This window comes from Sus scrofa, chromosome 5, assembly GCF_054392235.1.
Source record: "Sus scrofa isolate SSC_HxYL_T2T_F1_AM1 chromosome 5, Sscrofa_HxYL_maternal_Yorkshire_Landrace_v2.0, whole genome shotgun sequence".
In the NCBI taxonomy this organism is placed as follows: domain Eukaryota; kingdom Metazoa; phylum Chordata; class Mammalia; order Artiodactyla; family Suidae; genus Sus; species Sus scrofa.
In genome coordinates, this window is record NC_139387.1 from 17,929,750 (window position 1) to 17,951,893 (window position 22,144).

At 55.7% G+C, this 22,144-nt stretch overlaps 2 protein-coding genes across 4 annotated transcripts; both read left to right on the forward strand.

The window, feature by feature from the left end:
• Window positions 1-5,939: 5,939 nt before the first annotated feature.
• On the forward strand, window positions 5,940-14,197 carry AQP2 (aquaporin 2). 3 transcript variants are annotated; one of them, NM_001128476.2, is given in 4 exon segments: window positions 5,940-6,379; window positions 9,677-9,841; window positions 10,145-10,225; window positions 10,885-14,197. In NM_001128476.2, coding segments are annotated over 4 exon segments (816 nt in total). In that variant the 5' UTR covers window positions 5,940-6,019; the 3' UTR covers window positions 11,095-14,197.
• A 4,865-nt stretch (window positions 14,198-19,062) lies between these two features.
• Window positions 19,063-22,144, forward strand: AQP5 (aquaporin 5). Its single transcript, NM_001110424.1, has 4 exons — window positions 19,063-19,426; window positions 20,524-20,688; window positions 21,011-21,094; window positions 21,881-22,144. The coding sequence occupies exons 1-4, from the start codon at window positions 19,064-19,066 to the stop codon at window positions 22,064-22,066; spliced, it is 798 nt and encodes a 265-aa protein (NP_001103894.1). The 5' UTR covers window position 19,063; the 3' UTR covers window positions 22,067-22,144.

A 22,144-nucleotide genomic window follows, 5' to 3' on the forward strand; every position in this document is an offset into this window, starting at 1 on the left:
TCACATTTTGGAAATGTTGCTTTTTGAATTATTAGTTTTAGTGCTCTTTTTCTATCTATTGAGATGTTTATGGATGAGGATGTTAAATGTCTCCATTAAAAAGGTTTGAAAGGGAGTTCCTGTTGTGGCGCAGTGGAAACGAATCCGACTAGGAACCATGAGGTTATCGGTTCGATTCCTGGTCTCGCTCAGTGGGTTAAGAATCCAACGTTGCCATGAGTTGTGGTGTACACAGACATGGCTTGGCTCCTGAGTTGCTGTGGCTATTGTAGGCCGGCAGCTATAGCTCCGATTGGACCTCTACCCTGGGAACCTCCATATGCTGTGGATGTGGCACTAAAAAGACAAAAGACCAAAAAAAGAAAAAAGAAAAAGGAGGATCTGGCCTGGAGTTTGGAGAAAAGTTGGCCATGGTGACACATGTTCCCGGCAGAGGGAACAACACGCATCAGGGCCCCAAAGTGAAAGGGCTGGTCTGGCCTTGTCCTGTGGGCAGTGGGAGCTGTGGAAGGTCAGGTGAGATTCTTTCTGCTTTATCCCTGGGCCCAGCCTGTGGGCAAGAGGGAGACAGCCGGAAGCTGTCTTTGATTCTTCCCAGGAGCCTGGACCTGTGACCTTCCTGGCTCCACGTGGGCCTCAGGTGTCAGGACTGCCATGCCTTTGAGGATGAAGTCAGCCAATCACATCAGCCAATCGCAGGGGCAAAAGCCTGAACTTCTGAATCAGATAGACCTGTATTCATAGCTTGTCTCAGCTACTTCCCATCCTTGGGATCTTAAGCAACTTTTATAGCTTCTCTGTGCCTCAGTTTCCTCCTGTGTTAAATGAAGCTAATAAGACTCACCCCCAAAAGTCCCTGTGAGACTTGAGTTTGATACCCAAATGTCCCCAGGCCTTCAATCCTCATAGTTCCCTCTTTGCTTTCACATAGAATAGGCTTTTCAGATTTAGCAAATAAAAATACAGGACACTCAGAGAGTTCCCCTCATGGCTTAGCAGTTAACCAACACAACTAGGATCCATGAGGACGCAGGTTCGATCCCCGGCCTTGCTCAGTGGGTTAAGGATCTGGCATTGCTGTGAGCTGTGGTGTAGGTCACAGATGAGGTTTGGATCCTGTGTTGCTGTGGCTCCGATTCAACCCCTAGCCTGGGAACTTCCATATGCAGCAGGTGTGGCCCTAAAAAAACAAAAAACCAAAAATAAACAAACCAAAAAAACAGGACATAAACTTAAACTTCAGTTTCAGATAATGAACAATTTTTCTTTTTTTCTTTTCTTTTTTTTATGGCTGCACCTGCAGCATATGGAAGTTCCTGGGCTAGGAGTTGAATTAGAGCTACAGCTGCAAGCCTATACCACAGCCACAGCAACACCAGATCCAAGCCACATCTGTGACCTATACCGGCTTGCCAAATCCTTAACCCAATGAGCAAGGCCAAGGATCGAACCTGCATCCTCGCAGAAACTATATCAGGATCTTAAATCAATCTTCTGAGCCACAACAGGAACTCCTGTTGAGCAATTTTTCAATAAAGTATGTCTCATATCTTTCTTGGAATATACTTATGCTAAACAATTTGTTATTTCTCAGAAATGCAAATGTTGCTGGGCATCCTGTGTTTTATGGCAGCCCTGCCTAGAGATCCAAATGCTCTCACCCAGGTCCAGAGCCGTGCAGATCTGACACCTTGTAATACTTCTCCGGCTTCCCGAGGGGGCCGGAGCCCCAGTCTCCCGGCCCAGGACGCCCTTCTCACTCTGTCTCACTTCACTCGATGGCAGGTCTCCCTCAGTCTCCAAAGTTCCAGCCTCACAGGCTGCGGAGTGTGACCCACTTTTACTGACCTTGTGGGGAGGATGGAGGCCATTTGCAGCTCTGTTGAGAGCAGGTAACACACCTCACGTCATCTGTCAGACAGCACTGGCCCTGAATTCCATCACGGTGCTCCCATGTGGACCACTGGCCCTGGCCCAGCTCCCCCACAGACACGGTCCTCCTACCTCTGCTCTTCCAAAGTCTCAGCTCCTCCTTCAAGCCAGCGGCAAATAATACACAAATCCCCACTTCCTAATTATTCAGAATCCCCTAGCCGTCTTTCTCACTTCTTTCCTGTCTTGATTATTTCACAGGGTGGGGGTGAGGTCCCCTACTCACAATCAGAAAAGTCCTCTTGAAGCCAGGCTCCTGGGATTCTAATTCTGCCTCCCCATTTACTAGCTGTGTGACCTTAGGAAAGTTACCTAACCTCTCTGTCTCATTTTCCTCATCTTTAAAAAATGAGATGAGGAGGTCCTTTGTGGAGCAGTGGGTTAAGAATCCATCATTGTCGCTGCAGTGGCTCGGGTGGCTGTTGTGTCTCAGGTTCGATCCCTAGCCTGGAAATTTCCACATGCTGTGAGTGTGGCCAAAAAAATAAATATGTAAAAAATGAGATGATAATTTTAGCTCATAAGAATTCTATGAGGACTCAGAGTTAAGATCTGCAGGGGTGTCTTCTAAGAGCAGTGGATGAGAGAGTGAGCACGAAATACATGTTTAATATTAGAACTGCTATATTTCAGAGTCGTGGCTCAGTGATTAACGAATCTGACTAGGAACCATGAGGGTTCGATCCCTGGCCTCGATCAGTGGGTTAGGGATCCAGCTTTGCCGTGAGCTGTGGTGTAGGTCGCAGATGCGGCTCGGATCCCGTGCTGCCATGGCTCTGGTACAGGCCAGTGGCTACAGCTCCGATTGGATCCCTAGCCTGGGAACCTCCATACGCCGCAGGAGCGACCGCAGAAAAGGCAAAAAGACAAAAAAGCACTACCATATTTCATTAGTTCTAAGGTGTACCATTCCCCCCCACCACCCCATTTTAATATCTTAACAATTGCAGTGTCTTAAAGCAGCTGGGAATGGTTGTCACTGCTTGTACTTAAACTTGGTCAGGTGAGTTTCTGCCTTCTCATTCCTAAATCTGTTCAGTCTAATTGCTACTGAAAATGTCTTCAGAAAGGTTACACTCTGGTTTAGCAGTTAAACAAAGTTATTGTGTATACAGAAGGACATGGAAACAGAGCAGCATGGCAAGAATTTGACATTAGGGAAGCAAATCGTTGTTGAAGAATGACCACAAATCTGTATTTTCTCGTAAAACAACAGGTAAGTTTTTTATGGAACCTAAGAAAGCAAGAGTCTCACAAGTAAGATGAAATTGTTATATTTCACTGCTGAGAAAAGAAAGGACAAAAGGCCTCCTGGTCACATAGGAAGCAAGAAAACACCTGCAGGAAAGCTTACAAAGGAGTATCGGAGGCTGGAAATGCAGTGGACGATCTTGTAAAAATGATGTATTTTACTACATTCCTCACGGCGCAGAGGGTGATACTGTGTAGAAAAAATATCAAGGACTCAAGACTCAGAATCAAAATGGGATTTAGGCAAGTCAAACTCTGAATGTGAGGGAATTTGGGAACAATTTTAGCCCATTTGTTTTGCTTATAATTTCCTTTTTTACATGGACACGAGTGATTTTTGACTAAAAGCTGACATCTACATAAATTTCAAGGACTCCTTTCCACATGTACAAAACAAAAATGGAGAAGAAAATGTTTGAGGGGTTGTTTTCCTTCACCGACTTTTTGAAATTATCTTTAACATAAAGTTTCTCATCTTAACCATTTGTAAGCACACAGATCAGCAGTATCCGGTCCATTCGCGCTGTTGAGCAACCACCACCACCATCCTTCTCCAAGCAAGCATTTTTGTCACACTCTAATTAGTAACACACTACACAACTGATGGCACCTTGTTCCTCATAAGGCACATTGTCGTGGTCACTGTAAACAAAACGCTGCCCTTGGAGTTCCCACTGTGGCTCAGCAGGTTAAGAACCCGAGTTAAGAACCCAACTAATATCCATGAGGTTGCGGGTTCAATCCCTGGCATTGCTCAGTGGGTTAAGGATCCAGCGGCGATGCTGTGAGCTGTGGTGTAGGTCACAGATGCAGCTCAGATCTGGCCGTGGTGCAGGCCAGCAGCTGCAGCTCCAACTGGACCCCTAGCCTGGGAACTTCCACATGCTGCAGGTGTGGTCCTAAAGAAAAAAGACTGGAAAAAAAAGAAAATGCTCCCCTGGGGAAGCCCCACATCCAGCAGGGATCACACTGAAAGCTTCCCCGCTTCTCAGGAACACCTTCCACCCCAGCTCAGAGGGAAAGCACAGCACCAGTAGGGGCCCAGTCATGGGTGGTGCCCTGCCTTCCTTCCAGACTGGGCCCAGACCAGAACGTGAGCAAGTCGCAATCTCTCTGGATTTCGTGCTGTAATCTGTAAGATGAGATCCGTAGGCTAGATGGCCTCTAAGATCCCACTGGGTTCTGAATGGATGAGCGTGTGACCGAATGACACATTGGGGTTGGAGGTTAATGGGCTACAGAGACGTCATGACACCTCTTCTGGGTTTATCGGGAGGTAAGACATTTTCACTTGACTCGGTTAGGGGAAGTCCTGCCCAGCATCACTGGTCCTTGGGTCCCTCTCTCTCTCTCTCAAGATCATGAACACTTTGACCAAAGAGGAAGGACCAGAACAGGTGTGTGGCCCATCCAAGGGCACACAGCAACACAAGGGGCTCTTCTCTGAAGTCTCCAGTTGCTCCCAGATTTCTGCTCCTGGGCCTATGACTTGCCTGGGGACAAGCTGGACAGGACGTAGAGCAGTGTCCAGAAGCCGGTCCTTCCGATCACACTCTGAGCCTGACTCTGCCTTTGGGTCCCTAGGAGGGGAAACAGGGCTGGAGGGATTAGAGTGATGGAGTGGGGCTAGAGGACCCCCAGACCTAAAAGTCTCCTAGAGCCCAGGCCAGAGCGGCATTGAGGGCAGGAGGTGGCACTGCCCAGATGCTGGGCTGAGTGGGCACCAAGGCCAGAGAGCCGCTTATTACAGCCTCCCTGCGCCTGCACAGCTCACTGCCCCACAGAAATGCCCCCACCCCCACCAGTGGCCTGGGTGACTCCAAGCTCCAGGGGGTACCTAGGGCCTGTCACAGCTTCTGGGACCCTGATGGGTGGGTAAGTTTGAAGAGTCATAGGCTCCCCCCACCCGAGTATAAATAATGTTATTAATGACAGGTGATATTAATTGACAGCTGACTGTGAACCAGGCACAGCCGCGAGCACTTTAGTTCATTTCAACCAAACCCAATTCCATGTCAATTTGTTCTCCCCTTTTTAAATTACAGAGATGCTCCATGGAATGGAAGCCCACAGCTTCCTCAGTTGACCCCAGGTGGACTTCATCACCCAAGGCCAGGGTCCCAAACGCCACTGAAACCACCCCCTGCTTCCAGGCCGTGGGAGCTGCTATTTGGCTGGGGTTCCAAGGGGCAGGGGAAGGTTAATGTCTTCTGGAAGACTGACTGCAAGAAGGCGAGCACCGAAAAGACACAAAACCTTAACGCCTTGGAAGGTTCCTGTCACAGCCAACCCCTTGTTTTCCATCCCCTGCAAGAAGGAATCATTGGAGGTCAGACAGCAGGAAGAATTTCCCAAGGACTAGAAGGGGTAGTAGCACTAACACCCTCTCTCAGGGTCGGTTTGGGAAGCTGTTGACCCTGCCTTGGCCAACAGTTTGGAATCAGAGAGACAGGATTGGCACAATCCCCTGCAGAATCCCCACAGGACTGCAGGGGCAGGGGAAGCCCTGGGGCAACCTAGGGAACAAATGCGGAAAACTAGGGGACGTCAGCCCTTATCTGGTGCTCATTAATGGGGAACATTAGTCAGCTGTGAAGTCCAAGATGGGGCGATAGGCATGCTGTGGGCGGGTGGGGCATGGGGGGCAGGAGGCAGCCATAGGGAAGAAGGGGTCTTGGCCCAAACTCCACCTCCAACTCACGTGCCCAAGTCCAGAATGGAGGGACCCTATAAATGCCCACAGCCAGCCTCCCCAGAGACCCCGAGAGAAAGAGCAAGAGACGGAGAGACAGCCGCAGGCGGAGACCCCGGGGCCAGCCACAGCAGGCTCCCCAGCATGTGGGAACTCCGCTCCATAGCCTTCTCCCGGGCGGTGTTTGCAGAGTTCCTGGCCACACTCCTCTTTGTCTTCTTCGGCCTCGGCTCGGCCCTCAACTGGCCACAGGCCTTGCCTTCTGTGCTGCAGATTGCCATGGCCTTCGGCCTGGCGATCGGCACCCTGGTGCAGGCTCTGGGCCACATCAGCGGGGCCCACATCAACCCTGCCGTGACTGTAGCCTGCCTGGTGGGCTGCCACGTCTCCTTTCTCCGAGCTGCCTTCTACGTGGCTGCCCAGCTGCTGGGGGCCGTGGCCGGGGCGGCTCTGCTCCATGAGATCACACCGCCAGACATCCGAGGGGACCTGGCCGTCAACGCGGTGAGTAGCCAGAACTTCTTCCCTTTCTCAAGGGCAGAGCCTGGGGAGTCCCTTGTGAAGGATGAGATGGGAGGGACCACACAGGGGTGAGGGTCTAAATGAGGCGAGAGACAGAGGCAAGGCAGGTGGGCATGGGGTTGGGGGGCAGAAATGCTGGAGCCAGACACATGGCTGCCACAGGAGAGTCAGGAAGAAGGAGCAGTTGGAGTTCCCGTCGTGGCTCAGTGGTTAACGAATCTGACTAGGAACCATGAGGTTCCGGGTTCGATCCCTGGCCTTGCTCAGTGGGTTAAGGATCTGGCATTGCCGTGAGCTATGATGTAAGTTGAAGATGTGGCTCGGATCTGGTGTTGCTGTGGCTCTGGCGTAGGCCAGTGGCTACAGCTCTGATTAGACCCCTAGCCTGGGAACCTCCATAGGCCACGGGGGTTGCCCTAGAAATGGCAAAAAAAAAAAAAAAAAAAAAAAGGAAGAAGCAGCAGTAATGTCAGCACATGGATGCTGGCACCTTCTGCCCTGAGCCCCATGGAGGAAGAGGAATATCAAGCTTTCTGTTGATCGGCGCCTGCCTCCCAGTGAGGGCTACGCTAGAACTCAGTACAGGGCAGGGTCCCAAAACATCTGTGCTTTCCAAGCTGGGGGGAACCGCACAGGGTGAGTCCCCAGCATCTTCTTAAGAGAAGAAGGACCCAACATTTCTTCAGCATCTACTGCATGCAGGCTCCTTGGCAGGGGCTCCTCACAAGCCACATATTGATACCTCACAACAGCCCTGCGGGGGAGGGATAAGAAGCACATTTCTTAAGGACATGGAAGCTGAGGCTCAGCAAGGAGACAGACCAGAGCCAGCCTTCCAACCCAGGCTTGACTGCAAAACCCATGATCTTTTCATCCGACCAAGTTCCTCTCTCCGAGCCACCATCTAAGTCCTGTTTTGCAAGCAAGGAAGCTGAGGCTTAGAGAAGGGAAGTGATGGGCTCAAAGTTCTCTAGCGGGTCGATGGCAGAGAAAACACCAGAACCCAGGGGAAAGATGAAGGGGCAAGTTCTCTTCAGAACTTGGAGACGGTCCCCAGAGGCCAGGAGCTAACTGCTGATTTTAAGAACAGTGGCTCCTCGGGCAGGGCAGTTCCTTTGGGAGCTGAGAGTCATACTGCAGCCCCTCCCCCTCTCCTAGGTCATTGCAAGGACTGAGCCTCTGATGGCTCTTGCTCCGCCTCCCCCATCCCAAGCCAGGTCAGTAAGTCACCTTTTCCTGCCTCCATCTCCTGCATTTCTTAGCCTTCTCTATCCCCGGGCCCCCAGATAAGAACGGCGACGTCTCTGAAGAATCCTGGACAGTCTCTGTGGCCAACCCTCCTCTCTGCACAGGTGGCCTTCCTCATGGAAGGGCCAGGGATGTCGCAACTGGGGGACTTCACTCTTCTTCCACACCGAAAATATGATGAGGCTGAGGGCCGAGAAAAGGCTAGAGTGGCCACAACGGTGGACAGACTGAGAAGAGTGACCATTTCCATTGAGAATGAAGTTAATTCAGTGTGCAGCAAGACGAGGTCCAGTAAGACTGAAAGGGGAACGTCCTGAGAGCATGACCAAGAAAGTCTCAGAATGAGTGGCTGGGGAATCTCCTCTTAGAGCAGGGTGATGGGTGTGCTAAGGGGCCATGGGGACCTTCAGTCCTGCTCCTCTGTCATCTCAGAAGGAAAGGATCGGGGAACGCTCCCCCAAGATACTGCTCAGCATTAACCATCTTGAGAAGCAGGGGAGAATCTTCCCGGCTGGAATGGGGCAGCAGTGGGGCGGACTTGTCCTGAGGCTAACCAGGGCTAGATGACCCCCATGGCTGTGCCAGGCATCCTCTGAGGTCACTGGAAAAGCCAGTCTGTCCACCAGAAAGTTACCACTGATGCATACTTGCTCTGGGCCAGGCCAGATTTCATCTCATTCTTGGATCAGCACTATAAGGTGAATTCTGTGATGCTCCACCCTGAGGGGTAAATTGAGGTTCAACATTCAATTGACTCAAATCACAGCACCAGAGTCAGCACTTGGAGACAGACCCAGCGCTGTCTGACCCCAAACCCATGTCTGCCTGCACTCTCTCCCCCGGGGGCAATTGTTCATCAGAGGGGATGGGGCTTAGCTCTACCCTCGCCATTTCCAGTCCTCACACCGTCCTCCAGGGCCCATTCTCTTACCCCCATTTTACAGAAAGACAAACTGAGGCTGAAATAAATAGGGTCCCACAGCAAGTCAGAGGCTCCAAGGTGCCTTCAAAGCTCTTCGCTCTAGGTGCCGACATTGGAAGACAGGGTGGGTTGAGGTTAGACTCTAGAGAGACCCAAAAGTACCAGACTGATGGCTAGGGGTGGGGGTTTAGGGCCTGGAGAAGGAGCGTGGGAGCTCAGAGCTGTCACAGCTCTACTCGATGCAGTGCCCAGACCCAGAGGACAGGGCGTAGGGCACAGGATGACAAAACTCAGAGAGAAATCCAGTACTGGGTGTGGCCCAGTTATGAAACCACCTCTTTGCTCAGCCCCGAGTTCTCCCATTACCCAAGGCAAGGTCTGCTGGGACCATGAGCACCCCACATGGGCATGGAGACATCACAGAACAAGGGCTTCAGCACCCCCACCCCAACCTCCACAGGATGGGCAGGAGCAAATCCACAGGGCAAAATTGAGGCCTGAAGTGCAGTGTGGAACAGGTAAAGTCAAGGGGAACATACAAAGTTTAGAGGAAAGAGTTGTAGACTGGATTTGGGGGCCAGGGCAGGGGGGAAACACCAGCACCATCCCCAGAGCCAGGTCCCTAGATCCGGTCCCTGGGAGCCCTTTGACCAGAGACAGAAAGACCACAGGCCTCTCGTTACACCATAGGTTACGGCTTAAATAGAGAGGAAGTTCTTCCTATTACCTGGCCTAAAACTTCCTGCTGCAATCAAAACTTTTTCCCTCCTTGTTCTTTGGGAAACAGAAATTCTGGATCTCAGCATCCTTTTCCTCTCACCTTGGAGGCACATAAGCCCAGCTCCCAAATCTAATGGGATATGAAGTCAGTTTCCCTACCTTTGGTCTGGGGACCACGAGCAATCATAGGGTCCATCCCCCTGCCTTTGGGCCATGGCCCAGGAAGAAGGCATCCGTAGTTTAGGCCAAGGTGGCTGGTGGACCCAGGTGTTCTGGATCGCAGCCCAGAAGCCTATGGGAGCCTTGACTGCAGGGGTGGGGGAGGGGGAAATGGCGCCAGTGTGGGGAGCATCCTCACCGTGTCCCCTCCACTTGTTCTCTGTCCCCAGCTCAGCAACAACTCAACCGCTGGCCAGGCAGTTACTGTGGAGCTTTTCCTGACCCTGCAGCTGGTGCTCTGCATCTTCGCCTCCACCGATGAGCGCCGTGGGGACAACCTGGGCACCCCCGCCCTCTCCATTGGTTTCTCTGTGGCCCTGGGCCACCTTCTCGGGGTAGGTCCCAGCCACTGGTTCCAGCAGACGCACAGACCTTTCCCCAAAGAAACAGACCCACAGACCACTGTAGAGACAGATATACAGAACTCCCAAGGGGGACAGCCACATGAACACACCCCAGAGGTATGACTCCCAGATACCACCAAGGGGCAGATACCACTCCAGCTTCAGCTGAACACGAATTTCATTGTCCATCATGTGGGTTCCCTGGAGGCGGAGGTCAAGCACTGCAAAGGGGGACACAGACTCCCTGCCTGTCCTCACCACCCTGCCCTTCCTGACCCCTTCCACCCACTGCAGATCCACTACACTGGCTGCTCCATGAATCCTGCCCGCTCGCTGGCTCCAGCTGTTGTCATCGGCAAGTTTGATGACCACTGGGTAATGGCTGAAACCTCCCTGCCTCCCCCTCCCCGAGAAACCCATCTGTGCAAGGGCTGGAAGAGAGGGGGGTGGGATGGGCCAGCCCTCCACAGTCCTCCTCCTGGGGCCTGGGGTTGGGGGGGGGGGGTTGGGTCCGCCCTTCAGGTCTGACGCCAAAGGCTCCGTTTCCACATCTTTAAGTCAGATAAGAGCAGTTAATGGCTTCAGCTTTTCGGAAAGGCTGAGGTTACCGGTATAAAACAGATGACGCAGTGCCTTAGATCTCGATCAATGGTAATGTTTATACTGGGTAATGTATTTCTTTTATTTAGCACTTATCTCGTACTTAACATATGCCAGGTCTTATTCCAAGTGAATTGCAAACATTGACTCATTTAGTTTTCACAACAACCCTAGGAGGTAGGTATTAATTATTACAGTGAAGAAACTGAGGCACAGAGAGGGTAAGAAACTTGCCCAAGTTCACCCAGGCAATCGGCTCCGAATTCGCGCCCTGAGCCCCCAACTCCCAAGTTTTCCCAACAGCTCGCTGGCCGCTATTAATTACATGGATGCGCCTTTGATCACCTTCCCCACGTGAGGCGCCCCTTCCAGCACGAGGTGGGGGAGGAGCACGTCCCGGGCCACCCGCCAGCCGCCCTCTCGCTCTCCCCCAGGTCTTCTGGATCGGACCCCTGGTCGGCGCCATCCTGGCCTCCCTCCTCTACAACTACGTCCTCTTCCCGTCCTCCAAGAGCCTGTCGGAGCGCCTGGCGGTGCTGAAGGGGCTGGAGCCGGACACCGACTGGGAGGAGCGCGAGGTGCGGCGGCGGCAGTCGGTGGAGCTGCATTCCCCGCAGAGCCTGCCGCGGGGCAGCAAGGCCTGAGCGCGCCAGACCCGGGCGGGGGCTCGGGGGAGCTCGGGTGACCGCCGCCACCCGCGCCGGACCTCCTCTCCCCAGGTCCGAAGTTGGCCCCCAGGGCAGAGTAGCTGCTTCCGGAACGTGCCGCGGCCAGAGCTGCGCGGGTAGCGGTGAGCCCGGAAGATCCCCTGCCCTGAGGCTACAGGGCGGGGAGTAGTAGCCCACCCTCTGGGCCCTTGCCGGGAGCTGGGACTTGAGCTGGGGAGAGGGCAAAGGAAGCTCTAGAGAGCCTGCGCAGGGTATGGGGGGCTAGGTCGGGGGAGGTGCATACACCCCCCACCTTGGAGGGGACAGGGTCTGGGTGCATCAGGGTTTGCTAGTTCGGCCCGGCGCCACCCCCACCCCGTGCCTTTTTGTCCCCAAGTGCAGGGAGGTTCTTGCTCCTGAGTGTGAGCAGGTGTGCCCTGTGGTGATGCAAGGGTGCAATGGTTGGCCACCTCTTGCTTCCCTCTTGCCCCTCCCTCTCCCACCTGCAATAAATCCACTTCCTCTGCAGTGGATGAGTCTTGCTGACAGTCCTCCCTGGGAGCTCTAGGTGTGCTCCTCAAGGGAAGGGAAGAGGAGGGTCTGGAGGCTACTTTGAGGGGGTTGGTGGGAAGGCATTGATTTCCAGCCCCTATGCTCTCCTTCTGGAAAATGCTCCCAAGCTGTAGCACTGGGTCCTCAGACTTGGCCAGGACCCATTGCTAGAGGCAACGAGTATCATCCAGAAAGCAGCTCCCCCAAAGTAGCCTCCAGGAAAAAGGAGAGTTGAGTGGCTAAGGACCTCCTTCCTTAGAGAGGACCTCACCCAAGGAGGAAGCGGGGCATATGTGGGCAGGCAGCACAAGTGTACATGCGACCCCCATCTCCAGGGGGGGCTCCAGACCCAGAGATTAGCCTCCCACTGTGGCAGAGAAAACAAAAGCCCTTTGTGGGCCTCTGGCCTTTGTCTGCAAAGAGGGGGAGATTTGCAACTAGACACTTCTTGAAAGGAGACACTCAGTTTCGCAAGTGAGCCCTCTCGCCCAGCACACACCTATGGCCGGCTGGGCAAGGCGCTCAGGCAGGAAACCACAGGCACCAGCCAACACCCCTCCATCACCCATCCTACTGCCAGCCCACCTCCCCAGGCAGCAGCTCCTCCTCCCCTCCCTCCCGCACACCCCCAGCAGCTCCAGTGCTCCCACCAGAGGATATTATTATGGAGAGAGTAGCCTAGCACTCTCAGGACTCAGGAAGGGCAATGACTTGTCCAGGTAGAGGCAGTTCTGTTTCTAGAGCTGGGCTTCTAAATTTCCAGGCCAATGCAATGGTTCTCAAATAAGATTAACTGGGATTAAGTGAGATGATGCATGTAAAGATGCTGTGTGAACTGTAACTCCTCATATCATCATTACGCATTATTGGAATCATTTCATTATTTCTACTTCCGGGGGAGAGGGGGAGAATGCAGAAGGGACCTGACCCTTGGCCTCCTTTATTTGGTGGCCAAAACAAAGGAGAGCTCTGGGGCCCCAAGCTGTGAGGAGGAGATGGGTTTGGGGCTGGCCCCATGCTGGTCTTAACACACCTTGAGCCCTTGTCCATGCTCTGTTGCCTCCATGATGTCAAGGCTTGTCTCCGTGTCTGTCCCACACTGCACCAAGCACCACTGTGCACCAGAGTTTCCAGCTCCTTTGGGCCCTCCACTCCCTTCCGAGATAGACTGCGTAGGAGGAACACACCTCTGAGCCCACTTCCTCATCTGTGCCCTTTTCTGTCTTCCGTGACCAAACCTCCCTTTGGGTTAGAAAAGGCCTGCCCTGGGCCATCGGCGCTCTGGAGATGGTTCTGCAGATGCTCGACTGCTGATGACAGTCACCTGGCCTCACTCCCAGGGGAGGGGTCCAGTCAGAGACCAAAGGGACCTCTGGGGCTGTATTCCTGGCAGCTGAATGTCCCTGCTCTGGAAGTTCAAAGGCACTGAGCTGTGAGCCAAGCCTGGATGTGTCTCTGGTACTTCATCCCCTCGTCACATCTTCCCAGAAGATCCCTCGAGAGGTTGCCAGGAACGTCTATGTCTGTTCCACTTCCAAGACTGCATCTCCCGCCAGACTAAATGTGAGATCCCCATCACTTCCAGCCCCGATTGCCTAGATTGGGGTCCCTAAAGGTCAGAGGTCAAAGCAGGATTCAAGTGATGGGGGTGGAGGGGAACGGACACCTATGAAGCTTCTCTTGTGCCCCAGTTTCTGTGCTGGATGCTTTACATGCATTAGCTCATCTAATCCTCCTAAAACTTCGGGCAGGTTAGGGAAGGACAACAGCCTGCAGCCAGACTGGATTTTACTTTTTCCAAAGCATTCCCTTATCATCGCCTGTGATTATCTCCCAACCCCAGGAAAGACACTGAGCAAATACCATCCTTCAAATACCTTCCCATTTGAAGCTGAGTCTGAGGCTCAGAGACGGGCTAAAGTCACACAGCTGTGCATAGTGGAGCTGAGACTCGACCTAGGGCCTTCTTTTTCCAAATCCCATAATCTTTCCACTCAGAAGCCGGGTCTGGGGTGAGGCCAGTCCTGGGCCCCTCCTGGGAGCCACTGGCAGAAAGCAGAGCACCCGACCTGGCCCATCCAGCCCAGCCCAGCCCACTGTCTTGTGGTGGCCTTGGGGAGTGCTACAGCCGGGTAGGGAGAAAACGTCAAGGAGCACAGGCTGGCTTCTGCCCTTGAGGAGCACCTGGTCTGGAAGAGGGTGGAGGTCAAATACCCCCCAAACCAGACAGAGGCAGGGAAGCATGGAGGCGGGTGGGCAGACCTCCAGGTCCCCGCTGCCACCATGCCCGCGCTCCCACTTTGTGCCGGATGACTCTGCACCTGCACACGTCGCATCGATATTGTTGTGTGTCTTTAAGCTGGGATTCTGCATCTAGGCAGTGCCTCCCAGCTAGACTGTGAGCCCTCTGAGGGCAGGGCTCCTTCTGCTTCTTGCATAGCTTCCTGCCTCTCTAGCCTCCCTCCTCTGCCTTACCTAGCACAGTGCTCTGCATGTAGTAAACGCTCAATCAATTCTCATTTGCCAATAAATGCTACTTGTTTCACAATATAGAATTGGCCCACACATCCCAGGTGCCAGAAGCCTGGGGTCTGTGGTGTGTCAGGAGTCCCCCAGAGCTGCTAGGAGTGGGGCGGCGGGGTGGGTGTCCATTCCGAATAAGCTCAACTAGGAGGCCTGCGGTAGCCAATTCCCACTGTCAACCTGGCCAAAATGGCCATGCCGGGCTCTGTGACCCAGGTGGCACTGCAGGGAGGGCGCCAAGACACAGGCTGGGTGTGTGGTCTCCAGAGAGGGCGAAGGACAGCCCCTTTTGGTCCCCTCATGCTGGCTGTAGTGCCAGGTTGGGAAGTCAGGGCAGAGAGTCCAGGGGCTGGGACAACCCCTGACACTCACCATGTCCAAAGCCAGCCTCCCGCTCTTCTCTCCAGACCTGCCTCTCCCACAGTCCTCCCCATCCCAACTGCTGGCAACCCCATCTTTCCAGCTGCTCATGCCAAAAGGCTTGTCATCTCTGACACCTCGTTCTCACACCCACCCCTGAGTCCATCAGGGAATCCTGTCAGTTCGACCTGCCAAAGGATCCAGCATCCCGACCCCCTCACCTTCAGTTCCCATCCCCTCCCCCGGCCCCGGGCACAGGGCCAAGCCGCCAGCTCCCTGCCCCCATTCCTACCCCTCCCATCTCAACATAGCAACAGAGGCTTCACATTAAAACTTTTGTCAGCCCACACCCGCCCCCGCTCGGTGACTCCGTCATTCTCTCCAGTGGAGCCTGCGGTCCTTCCGGTGATGTTACAAGGTCTGCCATCTCCACCACCTCTCTGCCCTCCCTTGCTCTCTCTGCTCCAGCAACCCGGGCTGCTCCCTCTGCCTGGCATCTTCGTCCCCAGATACGTACACGGTTCCTTCCCTCTCCTCCTCAAGGCTGCTCAGATCCCACCTTCTCAATAGGACCTCACCGACACCCACTTACCATTGCAAAGCATCAGTCCCCCTCAACATATTGCAATTTCCCATAGCACTTAACCAGAGTCCATCATACTACGTAATTTCCACATATCCATCGTTGATTGTCTGTCTCCTGTCACTGGAATATGAGCTCCACAAGACAGGGACATTGTCTGCTGGCTAACAGATGTATCCTCAGTGCCTAGAACAGTGCCTGGTACATAGGAAGTGCTCAATAAGTCTTTGTGGAATGAATGAATGAATGAATGAATCAGTCAGTGAATGAATGACTCTTCCTCTAAGCTGGGGTATGTGGAGTCTCGGGAGCATCACCTGCTGCCAAGTACTCTACCGTATCTACCCCCAGCCCAAAACTGCTCCCAGGGAATCAAGGAGGCCAATTTCAGGAGAGGAGGGAGCCCCCACCCCACCCCGAGAGCTTCTACCTCTCCCTGCCACCCATGGGAAGAGCCGCCTTCCAGCCCAGAGAGGCTCCGGGGAAGGATCCCTCTGGGGCTGGCAGGGCATGGTCCAAGAGCTCAGGGCAAAGACAATCCCAGCATATAGGTGCTCTTGTGATCACTTGGGGACAGAGTGACCCTGATGGTTCGAGCGAGGCAGAAGGACCTCAAAAAAATCAAGCACAGGCCTAGGAAACGTAACCACCTGCCACCTGAGCAACCTGGACAGGTAGGGTCTCTTTTCTTCAGCCACACTAGGCCATTCCTGACAACCCTGTGGGTCCCATCTCAGGTCACTGTGTGACCCCAGGTAAGGCAAAACCTCTGACTCTGATTTTCCCCACGGGGAGCTCTGGATTAAATCACACTGTGAGGCCAAAGCCATGTGTTAGCCATAAAGGATGGGGCTCGTAGAGTTCCCGTCGTGCTCAGGGGTTAATGAATCTGACTAAGAACCATGAGGTTGTGGGTTCGATCCCTGCCCTTGCTCAGTGGGTTAAGGATCTGGTGTTGCCGTGAGCTGTGGTGTGGGTTGCAGACACAGCTTGGATCCCGCATCGCTGTGGCTCTGGCATAGGCTGGTGGCTACAGCTCCGATTCGACCCCTAGCCTGGGAACCTCCATATGCTGCAGGAGCAGCCCAAAAAATGGCAAAAAGACAAAAAAAAAAAAAAAAAAAAAAAGGATGCGGCTCAGATCCTCAGGTAGGAGCTTCCTTCCCCTGGTGGCACTGCCAAGTCCTTCCCACTCTGAGACAATGGAGTATGAGATCTGTGGATTCACGACAATGGTGCCTGCCCAAGGAGAGGCAGACAGAGAAGATAGAAGGGTGCAGACCCGAGGCAAGTTCAGCAGTGAAAAGGCTGGGCCCCCAAAGGCTTCTGGGGGCATCAGGGTCACTGTTGTCGTCTGTACCAGGCCTGCATTTGACCCCTGAGCCCCAAGCCCACATGAAGACCCTGAATACAGCTGCCATGCTCTGCCAGGGGCAGGGCCCCAGAACCCATGGCAGAAGGGACAGACAGACCTCCTGCTTTAAGAGGAGAGACCTGGAGGAGAGCTGTTCCAGGAAACCTGGGGCAGAGCAGGAACAATAGTGAGGTTTCTTCTGCCCCTGTTTTCTTTGGCCTCTTGGCTGCCACGGAGCCCAGAGCCGCACCTCCAGGTCCTTGGCTTTCCTCTGGGCCCCTCCCCTCAGTCCCCCCCCCACCCCGAGCCTGACAGAGGTGCACCTGTTCTCTCCCTGTGCTGCACCCTCCTGCTTCCCTCCACACAGAGACCTCAGGGGGCTTTTAAAATTACAGTCACAGGAGTTCCCATTGTGGCTCAACTGTAATGAACCCGACTAGTATCCATGAGGACGCGGGTTCAACCCCTGGTCTCCCTCAGTGAGTTAAAGGATCCAGGGCCATGAGCTGTCATATAGGTCAAAAACGCAGCTCAGATCTAATGGTGTTGTGGCACTGGCACAGGCCTGCAGCTGTAGGTCCAGTTCTACCCCTAGCCTGGGAACTTCCATATGTTGCAGATGCAGCCCTAAAAAGACAAAAATAAAATAAAATCACAGTCACAGCTTGAGGAAATTTTACTGAACCTACCCTGTGCCAGGAACGGTGCTAAGTGTTTCCCAAGGACACGTCATGGTAGTGGTAGTGGGGTCTTTAGTGCAGCTCCACTCCTGGGAGCCTGGGGATGGGTCCCTGACCTTCATCCAAGCCCTTGCCCTTCAGCCTCATTCCCCACATGCCAAGAGGAAGGAGGGGGAGGGATGGGTGGAGAATTGCTGGGTGCTCAGAGGGAAGGGGCAAGAATGGAGGGGTGGGTGGGACTGGAAGAAAGTGTCCCCCAGTCCAGGAGCGAGAGGACCTCACTTTGGGGGAACTGAGAAAAACGACATGTGAGTCAGACAGACATGGAAAATGATGGAGAGACGGATAGAAACAAAGTCACAGAGAGTAAAAGAGATGCGGAAAGATGAAAGAGAGGATATAGAAACTGAGAGATGAGTAGAGAGATTGAGACAGAGAGTAAGGTTAAGGCTGTAAAAGGAAGTAGAAAAACAACAGAGACATTGAAAAGACAGGGAGCATGGGGTCAGAGGGGAGCCTAAGAGACAGAGAAAGACGAGAGAGAGACAGAGACAGAAAGAGGAAGAGAGCCACAGAGGGAGAAGCCCCTGGAGACTGAAGGGAGAGACCAAAAAAAGACTGAAAAAAAGATAGGCAGGCAGGGTCTGGAGAGAGATGCTGAAGGAGAAAGAGGAGAGGCAGTTCAAGAGGGAGAGAAATCAAGATGGAGTGAGGCTCCGAAGGACAAGGAGACTAAGGAGCAGGAGGAGGAGAAGGAAATCCTGAGATCCCGAGTGGGGGGCTCCCGCAGGGAGACTGCGGACAAGACCAAGACGGGGCACGGGAGGCCAGGGGCCCGCTTGCCCCCCCCCACGCCAACCCCCAAGTCCCAAAGCCTCTTCCTTGTCCCCAGACAAAATCCAACCCGGTCCTGCCCCCTCCAGCCCAAGGGACAAAGTGAATTCACGGCCCCCACTTCCTTCGGGGACTCGCTGGGATCCCCAAGAGAGCTGTGCTCCCGAAGCAGCTGGGACAGCGGCAGAGGAGGGGAGGGCGCCTCTTGGGGTCCCGCCGCCTCCTGCCAAGACTACCAAGCTCCTGGGCTCCTGGGCGTCGAGGATTGCCGAGTCCCGGGCAGGCTGGCACGGTGCCCACTTTTCCCCAAACGCCCTCGCTTCCAAACCGGAGGCCTGCCCGGCCCGAGCCGGGGAGAGGCCCACGACGGCCGGACCGCCCCGCACGGCCCTGCCCGGCCGCCCGCCCCCGCCGCCGGCCTGCAGGGAGCTGAGTGACGGCGGCGCTGTCCTCGGGGAAGCGCATCATTCCAGCCCGGCCGGGGCTGAGGCCGGGTCAGAATGCCCGGGTTGCAGGAGGAAAAGGAGGAGCTGGATCCAGGGCCCGAAGAAAAGAAAAGGCGAAGACCACGGCTGGGGATAAAGGCCCCGCGGAGGCAGACGCCCGGAGGTCGGTAGGACGACAAACCCGGGACCCGGCGGAGTCTCCCGGGGAGCCCGGGACAGACAGCGCGGAGGAGAGCGCGGGAGCCGCTCGGAGCGCACCATGCGCGGGTTCCAGGCCGCCGGGCCGGTCTACACCTCCGGCCGGGTCAGGTGGACCGAGCGGGCGGGCTGTTGCCCCGGCCTGGGGGCGCGCGGGGCCCGGGGCAGCGGCGAGCTCGCGGCGGCCGCGAAGTTCCCTCCCTGCGCGCCGCGCTGGCCCCCGGGCGCCGCCGGAGCCGCCCACTGCCCCCCCGCGCCCGCCCCGCCGCCGGGCGCCCGCCCTCTATATAGCGCGCCCCCGCCGGGCCCGTGCCAGGCCGCTAGCCGCGTCGTGGGCGTCGGAGAGCACGCCGCACCGGGGAGCCAGCCCCCTGCGCCCAGCGCCGCCGCCCCCCCGACGGGCGTCTCCCGCAGCCGCGGTCCCTGCCGCGCGACCATGAAGAAGGAGGTGTGCTCTCTGGCCTTCCTCAAGGCCGTGTTCGCCGAGTTCCTGGCCACCCTCATCTTCGTCTTCTTCGGCCTCGCCTCGGCCCTCAAGTGGCCCTCGGCGCTGCCCACCATCCTGCAGATCGCGCTAGCCTTCGGCCTGGCCATTGGCACCCTGGCCCAGGCCCTGGGGCCGGTGAGCGGTGGCCACATCAACCCTGCCATCACGCTGGCCCTCCTAGTGGGCAACCAGATCTCCCTGCTCCGGGCTGTCTTCTACGTGGTGGCCCAGCTGGTGGGCGCCATTGCCGGAGCAGGCATCCTGTATGGGCTGGCACCTGGCAATGCCCGGGGCAATCTGGCCGTCAACTCGGTGAGTGCCCACCGGGCTGGGGTAGGGCAGGGACCATGGGGTGGGCTCCCGGACCCGGTCTTCAAACTCCATCTCCAGAATGGGTGCCACAAAGTAGGCCAGCGCCCACCATTGCCAGGAGGGCCGCAGCCTTCCAAGAGGAGGAAGATGAGCCTCCGGGCAGGATACATGCCTCTCAGCCCACTCCTCTGGTTCATACCCACCTCTGCTGCCTGCTCCCCTCATGCTGCCCCATCCCCACCTTTCTCCTGGGGCCTCCTGCCCCTCTTTTCTTACCCAGAACTTCTGTCTCTTCTCCTGTCTTACCTCTGTGTTCTTCTGTCCTTTTGGGCACCTCACTGCTCCTGTCCGCTCCTCGGCGGAGTGGTCTCATGGAACCATCAGAGAGACCTGGGTTGTGATCCCAGCTCCGGTGACCCCTAGCCTCTCCGGCTGTCCTTTTTCTTGTTCTCATTACTCGAGAAGGGCCATAACCCACCACAACAGGAGTTGTGGGCTTACCCTTAGAAACAATGCTTGTGCCCTCCCTAATGGGATGCCAGTGCATATGGTCTTTGGTGAATATTGGTTCCTGCTCCTGGCCCCCAGCCACCTCCCCCTCTGGCAGCCCCGGATCCAGCCCTCCTGTCCCATGCAAACTGGGTTCATTAATCAAACACAGAGGAGGATTTTCTTGGCCATTGTCAAGCTGTGACTCAGCCCCACCGGAGGGACGGGTTTGAGGTTGGCACAGGCAGCGGGTCAGGCACGGGCGGGAGGCGGGCTCAGGGGGGGTGCAGTAGGCAAACTGGGCAGTTGCCCACAGGAGGGAGGGTAAATGCCAGCTTGTGGGGGTTGGGGACAGGGCAGAACCAGTGACAGGCCCATGTCCAGGAATAGCTCCACTCACACTTGCCCCCTGGCCACAGGCCTGCACTCCAAGCTTTGCCCACACTGCAGAGCATGTAGTCTCTTCTGCAAAGGACCTCCCTGATGTGACAGGGCTTGGCTTTCAGGTGCTCGGGCTCTAGGTGTCCTTGGAGCCCCATCCCCTGCCCCCAAACCTCTGGCCACAGAGCCAAAGAAGGCAGGGTTCCTAATGCACCCTCCCCTTGCAGCTCAACAACAACACGACTCCGGGCCAGGCCGTGGTGGTGGAAATGATTCTGACCTTCCAGCTGGCGCTCTGCATCTTCTCTTCCACTGACTCCCGCCGCACCAGTCCTGTGGGCTCCCCAGCCCTGTCCATTGGCCTGTCTGTCACACTGGGCCACCTTGTGGGGGTGAGCAGTGCTGCCACCTGGCCCCTCAGGGCAAAAATTGGGGCTCTCCTGACCAAAGAGTTGCGGCCTGGAGTGGGGCTGTTGTGCTCTGAATCCCGCAACCCTTCTCTAGCTGGGGGAAAGATGGGAGTTGGGAGTGGGAGCGGGAAATCGAGCCCAAGCCGAGGACAAAGAGGAGACCAGGGGTCCGTAGGGGCCCATGGAGGGAAAGGCACGAGCCTAGGAAGTGGGAGGCAGTTAGAGACCTGGGCTGAGCCCCTGAGCTTTCGGGGGACCCTGGGAGAGTCCAAGCCTTCCTCACTGCCTCCCTCTCTCTGCCCAGATCTACTTCACCGGCTGCTCCATGAACCCAGCCCGCTCTTTCGGCCCCGCAGTCGTCATGAATCGATTCAGCCCCTCGCACTGGGTGAGTCTGGGCCTTCCCCTGGCTCCCTGGCAAGGAGGGCTTGTAAACCCAGCTTGGCAGCCAACAGCTAACAGGACTTTCCGGATGCTGTGGGCCCGGAGCTTGGGGGTAGGCCCTGGAGCGGTGGCTTGAGAGAAAAAAGGGATACAGTAGGGGACGGGATGCAGCCCGAACAGGGGCAGGGGTGGATTTAGATGACAGGGGACCCTGGCTGGGGGATGGGGGGTACTGTGTGTGTGTGTCCCTCTAGAGGAGGGAAAAGGATCTCGGAGAACTTTGTTTCCAGCCTTCTTGGGTGTGGGGGAGGGGAAGCTCTGTGTCTGTCTCCTCCGATGATTTATTTCTCTGTCCCTGTTGACAGGGTGGGGAGAATCTTCTTTCCTGTAGGTCTGTCCCCCTGGACAATCTGTCTGTCCCCTCCTTTGAGCACTCGTGGTCTCTCTCTGCAGAGTCACCTCTGTCCCTGTGCACAAGGGACAGGAGTTCTGGACATCTCTCTGAGGCTCTCTCCATCTCTGTTCCCTCGGAAGGTTCATTTGCTTCTCTTTCGGGTGGGATTGGCAGGGCCCTGCCCCTCTGTGGGTCTGTCTGTCTCCTTTGAGGATCTGGGTGTCTGTGGTCTGTGTCCCTGTCCTTGGGGCCTTGGGGTGTCAGTGTATCTGTCCCTGAAATGGGAAGAAGTCTTTCCTCCGGGAGGGCTGCAAGCCTGTACGTCCACCGCCTCTGAGAGCACCACGCCTCCGAGGCCAGGGGCTCAGCGCACTGACACGGCCCGGTCCCCTCCAGGTCTTCTGGGTGGGGCCCATCGTGGGGGCCGCCGTGGCTGCCATCCTCTACTTCTACCTGCTCTTCCCCAACTCCCTGAGCCTCAGCGAGCGAGTGGCCGTCGTGAAGGGCACCTATGAGTCCGAGGAGGATTGGGAGGAGCAGCGGGAGGAGCGGAAGAAGACCATGGAGCTGACGGCCCACTGACCAGCATCCCCCGGGGGCCAGCCTCTCAGCCCCTGAACCGCAGGGGGAAGAAGGAAAACAGATGACAGCGAAGCCTCC